We start from the raw sequence: 8,794 nt of genomic DNA, 5'->3' as shown, positions 1-8,794 counted from the left end.
CCCTTTTGAATTATAATGCGAACTTTCGAATTACACTGCACCCTTTTCAAATTATATTGCATTCCTGTCGAATTACTCGGCGCCCTATCTAAATCATAATACATCCCTTTCAAATTACACAGAAACTTTTTCAAATTATACCGCAACCCTTTTAAATTATAATGCGAACTTTCGAATTATACTGCACCCCTTTCGAGTTTTACTGAACTTCTTTAAAAATATACTGCACACTTTTCAAATTAAACCACAATAATTTCAAATTATATTACCCCCTTTCATCTTTTTCTAGTTATACTAAATCTCTTTCAAATATACCCCACCTCTCTCGAATTATAATTCATCTTTCGTAATATGCCGCACCACTTTTGAATTACATTCGAAATTATTTTATGTGAATTATTTTGAAATTATTTTGCACCCGTTTCCCTTACTGCACCCTTATTAAATTACACTGTACTTCTTTAAATATAAACTACACTCATTTCAAAATATACCGTTCACTTTCAAATTATACAGCCCCCTTTTCAAATTATACCGTACTCTTCTCAAAATTATATCGCTTCGATTGGAAAATACACAGCACTATTTATAAATGATACCAAAACGCTTTCGAATTATAATGCGCTTCTTCAGAGTTATATTGCACAGTTTCGAATTATAATGCAACGATTTCAAATTACACAGCACCCTTTTGAAATTATACCAACCCCCTTTCAAATTGTACCGCACTACTTTTAAATTGTATCCAAAATTAGTTTATTTGAATTATTTTAAAATTATATTGCACCCATTTCCTATTATACAGCACCCCCTCCGAATTATAGTGCATACCTTTCGAATTATATTTGTATTTTCATTATAATTGTTATATATATAATAATTATTATTTATACTGAAACCTTATTAAGTTGTACTACACTCCTTTAATATTAAACTACACCCATTTCAAAATATACCGCTTCCTTTCCAAATATCCCACTCCCTTTTCAAATTATACCGCACCCCTTTTAAATTACACCCCACTAATTTAAAACGATAATTCCCCTTTTTTAAATTATAACGCACCCTTTTCAAATTACACAGCACCTCTTTTAAATCACACCCCACTCAATTCAAAAGATAATTCTCCTTTTTTAAAATTATAACGCACCCTTTTCAAATTACACATCACTCTTTATAAATTATAACAAACCACTTTTGAATTATACTCTACCTCTTTCGAATTACGCCGCGCCCTTTTCAGAATATACCAGACAACTTTCGAATTATACTGTACCCATTTCGAATTATACTGCATACCTTGGGAATTACACCGGACCACTCTTCTAAAATTTTATCGTAACCCCGTCAAATAATACCTCAGTCGTATCATACTATACTACATCCGTTTCAAATTGTATTGTACCCCTTTCAGATTGTGTTTATAATTACGATTCATCTACTAGGTCAAAAATGTAAATATTTTATCGAAAATTTCTATGTTTTTTAGTTTAATTGAATTGGCGAAGAATATTTTTCTGATTACTTTTTTCTATAATGCTTGGAATATTCCGAAACATTAATAATAATTATTAAGACAATTTGCATGCACAAATTGAGAGTTTGGCTATTTTTCAAACAATAGGCTCAATTTGTTTACGGAATCAACTAAGAATGTCTTTCCGATGAATATCTTCCATTATGTTTTGCTTAACAAAAATTAATAATTATCGAAACAATTTTCCTAAACAAATTTAGAGTTTGGCTATTTTCAAAACGAATAGGTTTAATTTTTGTTTATTAGAAATTGACTCAGAATGTCTTTGCGATGATTCTTTTCTATGATTCTTTGAAAATTACTAAGATTTATTAACTATTTAAACAATTTTCATCAACAACAGTTTTCAGAAACAAATATAGAGTTTGGCTTTTATTAACAAATAGGCTCAATTTGTTTATGGGATGAACACTGAATGTCTCTAAAATAATTATTTTTTATGTTACTTTGCAAATTTAAAACAAATATAAATTATTTGAACCATTTTTATAAACAATTTAGAGTTTGACTATTTTCGAACGAATAGGTTTATTTTTTGTGTACGAAATTGATTCTTTTTTATAATTCTTTTTATGTTCCTAAGTTTCATTATTTATTTAAACAATTATCATGAACAAATTCAGAGTTTGGCTATTTTCCAGTAATAAGGCTCAAATTATTTAAGAAATTGACTAAGAATCTCTTTCCGATAACTATTTTCTATAATTCTTTGCAAATTCCCAAGAAATATTAATTATTTAAATAATTTTCACAAAAAAAGTCAGAGTTTAGCTATTTCTCAGCCAATAGATTTCATTTATTTACGAAATCAAAAAGTAATTTCTTGCCAATAAGTGTTTCCAATGATACTTTGCAAATTTAGTTTAGTAAATTAATTATAAAAACCATTTTCAGACACAAATTCAAAGTTTGGCCACTTTTCAGTGATAAGGCTCAGATTGTTTATGAAATAAAAAAAGGAAAATTTTAGAGTAACTCCTTTCTACGATACTTTGCAAATTAACAAGAAATATAAATTATTTAAACAATTTTCGGAAACAAATTTAGAGTTTGGCTATTTTTTAAGGAATAGATTTAGTTTTTGTTCACGAAATTAAATAAGAATGATTTTGCAATGATTCTTTTCTTATACACTTTGCAAATGCTCAAGAAATATTAATTATTTAAACAATTTTCTTACACAAAATCAGAGTTTGGCTATTTCTCAGCGAATAGACTCAATTCGTTTATGTAATCAACAATAAATGTATGTACAATAACTATTTGATACGATACTTTTCAAATTTACAAGAATATTATTAATTAATTAAATAATTCTTATAAACACATTTACAGTTTTACTATTTTTAAGGGAATAGACTCATTTTTTTACGCAACCATCGTTGAAAATTCATCTCTGGTTAAAAACTATTCAACTTGCAGAAAAATCAGCAACTCTAAAGTCATTATTTTATTTTTATTTTTTAATTTTATTTAATTTGAAAATTCATCTCTTTGGTTGAAAATTGAACTATTTTGTTGAAAAATTAAGCTTTTTGAAGTAAAAATGTAATTATTCCAATATTTGGTATGGAAAATTCATCGTTTTTAGTTCAAAATCGAACTAGTACTTATGGTAGAAAGTTGAACTAATTTGTTAAAAATCAATTTTTTATTAAAGATTCATCATTACAGTTGAAAATTAATTTCTTTGGTTCATCTCCTTTGACGGAAAATGTGAATGTTCTATTTTTAGTCTAAAAGTGGTATTTTTCTGTTTAAAATTAAATAACTTGTTTAAAACTCGTATTTTTTGGTTAAACGATTTCATTTTTAGTTGAAAACTTATCTTCTTTATTTAATAATTAAACTGCATGGCTAGAAATTGATCTTTCGTTGATTCGATTTCGATGATTCGTTTTTCATTTTGTTGATCAATTGGTTGATGATTTATCATTTTAACTGAAAATTCAGCTATTTCATTGAAAATTTGATTTTTTCGCTGCAAAATTTATTTTTTTAATTAAAAAGTTAACGGTTCCATTCTTTGAATATTCTGTAATTTTAGTTAAACATTCATTTCCTATGTAAAAAAAATCAACTAAAAATTTAACTTTTGGATTTTCGGTTGAAAATTATCTTTTTCGGCTAAAAATTTAAATATTTGGTTGATAGTTAAACGGTTATTAAAAATTCATTTTTTAATTGAAGATTTATCATTTTAATTGAAAATTCATCTTCTTGTTTGAAAATGTATCTTTCTATTTTGAAAATTCAACAGTTTGGTTACAAATTCCTGAATTTTTTTAAATGTTGTCTTTTTAGTTAAAAATGCAACTACTTGCTGGAAATTTAAAATCGCTTGCTAAAAATTTCTTTTTCTGGTTGAAGGTTCTTGATTTTCGTTGAAAATTTGAAAATTTTCATAGAAAATAAAAATTTTCGTTAAAAATTAATTTTTTTTTATTTCAAAATTGAACTGTTTTAATTTGTTTGAAAATGTGTATTTCTTTGCTGTAGTTTGTAATTTGTTATTTCGTTGAAAGTTAATTTAAGCTGTTAAAAATTATATGGTTGAAAATTAATCTTTTTATTTAGAATCTTTTTTTTTTTGTAAAAAATGTATTTTTTTAAACTGCAAATCGAACTATTATTTCTGTTTAAGATTCATTAATTAGTTGAAAATTCATCTTTTTTGATGAATTGATCTATTTTATTTAAAAAATAATTTTTTAACTAAAAATAAAACTTTTTAATTGAAAATTCGTCTTTTTTGGTGAAAGTTGAAAAACATTTTTAAAAATTCCTTTTTGTGAACGGAAAATGTAACTTTTCCATTGTTTGTTGAAAATTTAACTATTTTATGGAAAATTCATTTTGTTAATTAAAAATTTAACGATTTTATTATTCATTGAAAATTGATGCGTTTTATTGAAAATTAATCTGTTTGGGTGGAATATGAAAACTCAGTCTTTTTTAGAAAAAATGTATCTACTTACTTGAAAATTCATATTTTTTATTGAAAATTGAACTATTTTGGTTAGAAATATAAATATTTGTTTAAAACCTCGCTTTTCTGATGAAAAATAATTTGTTTAACTAAAAATTTGAATATTCCAATTTTTAGTTGAACATTGAAAACTATTTGGGTGAAAATTAATGTATTTTGTAGAAAGTTTGTCTTTTTTTGTAGAAAATTAATGCTCTTAGTTAACAATTCATCTACTTAGTTAAACATTGAACTATTTTGTTGAAAATTCGTTTGATCTTCGTTTAAAAATAAATTTTTATAAATTAGAAATTTAACTAATCCATTTTTTATTTTAAATTACTAAAGTCTTTTTTATTTAAAAATTCTACCAATTGGATGAAAATTCATGCATTTTGTTACAACTTTTTTTTGTAGAAAATTATTCTTCTAGCTTGAAAATTCATCTCTTTGGTTGAGAATTTAACTATTTTTGTGCAAAATTAATTTTTTTAATTAAAAATATAACTAATTCCAGTTTTGTTAGAGAATTTCTCTTTTTTGTTCAAATTTAACTGTTTGATTCAAAATTGATTTTTTTAGTTTAATATTAGACTAGTTGTTAAAAAATTTAAGTATTTTCTTAAAAATTGTTTTTTTTGTTACAAACTAAGTTTTTAAACTCAAAAATAGAACTATTCTGGTAAATTTTAACTCTTTGTTGAATTTTTTTTTGCAGAAAATAAATTTTTTTAAATTTCACTAGTTGTTGAAAATCCTAATATTTTATTGAAAAATCGTTGGTTGTGTTCATTTTTTTCAATTGAAAAAATGTAAAATTGGTAGAAACTGAACTATTTTCAACTATTTGCTAAACATTAATTTTTTAAAGCGATAAATTCACAAATTTTGTTGTAAAATCGTTTCTTGATTAAATTTAATTGAAACTGCGTTATTTTTAAAAATAAAAACTAATTTTTTCAAGTGCAAAAAATAGTATTCTTTTAGTAAAAATTGAAATATTTTGTTGAAAATTGGTTTTATTTTTGCAGTGAATTAATGTTTTACATGAAAATCTAATTAATCCAATTTTGGTTAAGAATGTATCTTTTTGGTTGCAAATTCATCTATTCAATTAAAAATTGATTTTTTTAGTTGAAAATTCATACATTTAGTTAAAAAATAGTTTGTTGGTTTCAAATTAATTTTTTAAACTGAAAAATAGCACAATATTGGAAAAAAATTATCTATTTTGTTAAAATTTTTTTTTAACTAAAAATTTTAACATTCCATTTTTGGTTGAGAATTTATCTTTTTGGTTAAAATATAACTATTTGATTGGCAATTCTTGTATTTTCTTGAAAATTCGTTTTTTCTTGTATAAAATTAATTTTGATCAACTTAACATTTATCAATTAAATTTTTCGTACAAATTTTCTTTCTCAGTTGAAATGTCGTATTTTTCTTTGAAAATTTAACTATTTAATTTTTTGTGAAAATTCTTCTGAGTTGAAAATTTACGTATTTGTTGAGATTTCATTTTTTTTTTTTTTTTGAAGAAAATTACTGTTATATTTTAAAGCTCATATTTTTGGTTGACAAATTAATTATTTGTTGAATCATTAATTTATTTTTTTAGAAAATTTAACTATATTGTTGAAATTTTTTTTTCTATTGAAAATGAAATTTTTTAACTAAAAATTTAATTGACCATTTTTTATTGCGAATCAATCTTTTTTAGTCGAATGTTGAATTATCTGTTTGAAAATTAATGTATTTTGTTAAGAATTAGTACCTTTTTAATTTAAAATTAATGTTTTCAACTAAAAATATAATTATTCTTTATTTTGTTAAGTGTAATCTAATTTCTGGGGTTGAATTTCAACTATTTATTGAAAAATAATTTTCTCAGTTGTAAATTTATATATTTTAGTCAAAAAATCAACAATCAGGTACTAATTTAATATATTTTGTTTAAAAAAATATTGTCTTTTGGTAGAAAATTAATCTTATTAATAGAAATTTTACCTTTTTTTAAAGAAATGAATTTGTTTTTGATTAAAAATAACAAGAAATTTTGATTGAAACATAAACTATTACATTATTTTGTTGGAAATTTAATTACTTTGTTGAATTAATCTTGTTGCTTTTAGATTTTTTTTCGAGAATTCAACTATTTCATTGAAATTTTGACTTTCTTTTATTTTTTGCTATAAATTTAGTTTTATTTAATATAACATTTCATTTCTGGTTGAAAAATCATCTTTTGTAGATGAAAATTCAAATATTTTGTTAAAAATTGAACTATTGGGTTGAAAATTCATCTTTTTGGTTAAAATTGGAATTGAAAATGACTTTTCCTAACTGACAACTTAACTGTTCCATTTTTAATAGTAAATCTATCTACTTTAGTTAAAAATTAATCTTTTCAAAAGAAATTTAATCTTTTTGGTTAAAATATAAACTACTATATTAATTTTCGTTGAGAATTCATCTTTCTTTTTGAAAATTTAATTACTTGGTCGAAACCTAAAGTACGTTATAAAAAAAATCATTCCTTTTGTTGAAAATTTATCTTTTAGATCGAGAATAGATCTATTTTCTTTAAAAATTGATTTTGTCAACTGAAAACGTAACACAAAAATTGATCTAATTGATTGAAATTTAAATGACATTTCTCACCCGAAGGGACCATAACTTGATCATCTTTCTTCTCGCTCCTTTCATTTCCATTCTCCCGATTTCCGGAACTACACTTCCCACCTTCACTCCCCTCAGTCTCACTAATTTCACCAATCTCACTAATTTCACAGTCCAAATCATAAATCCTGAAAGTTTGATTCCGCTCCCGAAATTCCACTAGCTCCGGCATATCATTTTCAGCCGGAAGTATTTTTAAGGTGGTTGCACCGGACGTGGAGCAGTCTTGAGCCGAAGAATGAAAAACATCCTCCGAGTGAAGTAGTTTATCCCGGGCCGGGTGCAGGCAAACTGAAAATAACGAACGAGCCGCGTTCCCCGACGGAGCCGGAGGATGAATCACGGACATCGGCGATGGGTCTTGAAAATCGAGTCACCACTTCCTGGAAATCCTCAATAGTCATCCGACCTTTACTTGCGGTCTTATTATTCACATCTTCAAAATGATGCACGATTTTTTTCCTTTCCTCTTTTTTTTTGCTCACTAATACGTGGAAATTGAGACGAGATTTTTCTACCTTTAGAGTTTAGCGCACGAAGAGTTTGATGGCTCGAGATGTCTGAATTCAGTTTGAGAGAATAGACATTGTGAGTGAATGAAAAATGCGAGAAAGGGGTCCGTCGAGGAAGGGAGTTCGCGAGAAGTCGAGAAGGCAGGTACCAAGAGAAGAGATTTGAGATCCTCCTCCTGAAGGTGCCGGCCTCTTTTTCTTTTTGATAGGATAAAAAAAAATTCGCGAGAATTGCGTTTTTGTCAGCTATAATAAGATTAAATTTTATTAATTACTTTTATTTGACGTCAGGCAGCACCGAAGTAAAATGATCCCAATATCATTTTTGGCAGACTGTGTTTTTATAGCCCACGCCCTCTAAACTTTATATGAAAAAAATCTGATAAATTATGAATTTCCTCTGAGGTTCCAGGTTCTTAAATTTTCAAAAACTAATTAATTGTATAATTTCGGAAAATACTAAAAAAAAGTTTCATACCAATCTCATTATCGGAAGACTCCTTCTTTATAACCCACGCACTCTAAACTGTATACGCAAATAATCTGAAAAGTTTTAAATTTCCTCTAAGCGTTCGTATCTCAAATTTTCTTTCAATAGTTACTTATATTCAATGCTAGATAGACAAGAAATAATGTTATCACTCATTAAATTCATTAATAATTAATTGTATGATGCCGAAAAATACTGGAAAAAGTTTCATACCAATATTCTTATCAGAAGACTCCGTTTTTATAACCCACGCCCTCTAAACTTACTTATACGTAAAAAATCTGAAATATTTTTACTTTACTCTTAGTGTTTGTTTGTCAAATTTCCTTTCAATAATTACTTATATTTAATACTAGATAGACAAGAAAAATTTTCCTTCACTAATCACTTGTATTTAATGTCTGAAAGTACCAGAAAAAGTTTCATCCCAATGTCATTATCGGAAGACTCCGTTTTTATAACCCACGCCTCTATACTTTATACACAAAAAATCTGAAATATTTTAACTTTCCTCTAAGCTTCCGGGTTCTCGAAGTTTCCATTCACTAACTACTTTTATTTAATCTCGGAAAGTACTAGAAAAAATTTTATTCGAATCTCAATATCGC

General features: G+C 25.7%; 1 protein-coding gene across 1 annotated transcript in view; it reads right to left on the bottom strand.

Moving 5' to 3' along the window:
* The window catches only part of LOC117177263 (DNA-binding protein D-ETS-6-like), a 44,482-nt gene extending 36,949 nt beyond the window's left edge, over positions 1 to 7,533 (bottom strand). The window contains exon 1 of the mRNA XM_033367854.1: positions 7,167 to 7,533. Coding sequence (XP_033223745.1) covers positions 7,167 to 7,533 — 367 coding nt within the window. The remainder of the gene's footprint in view (positions 1 to 7,166) is intronic.
* Between the last annotated feature and the right edge of the window lie 1,261 nt (positions 7,534 to 8,794).

This window comes from Belonocnema kinseyi, chromosome 1 (assembly GCF_010883055.1).
Source record: "Belonocnema kinseyi isolate 2016_QV_RU_SX_M_011 chromosome 1, B_treatae_v1, whole genome shotgun sequence".
NCBI classification, from domain to species: Eukaryota; Metazoa; Arthropoda; class Insecta; order Hymenoptera; family Cynipidae; genus Belonocnema; species Belonocnema kinseyi.
The sequence above is the reverse complement of the archived record's forward strand: the minus strand, read 5'-3'. Positions and strand labels throughout refer to the sequence as shown.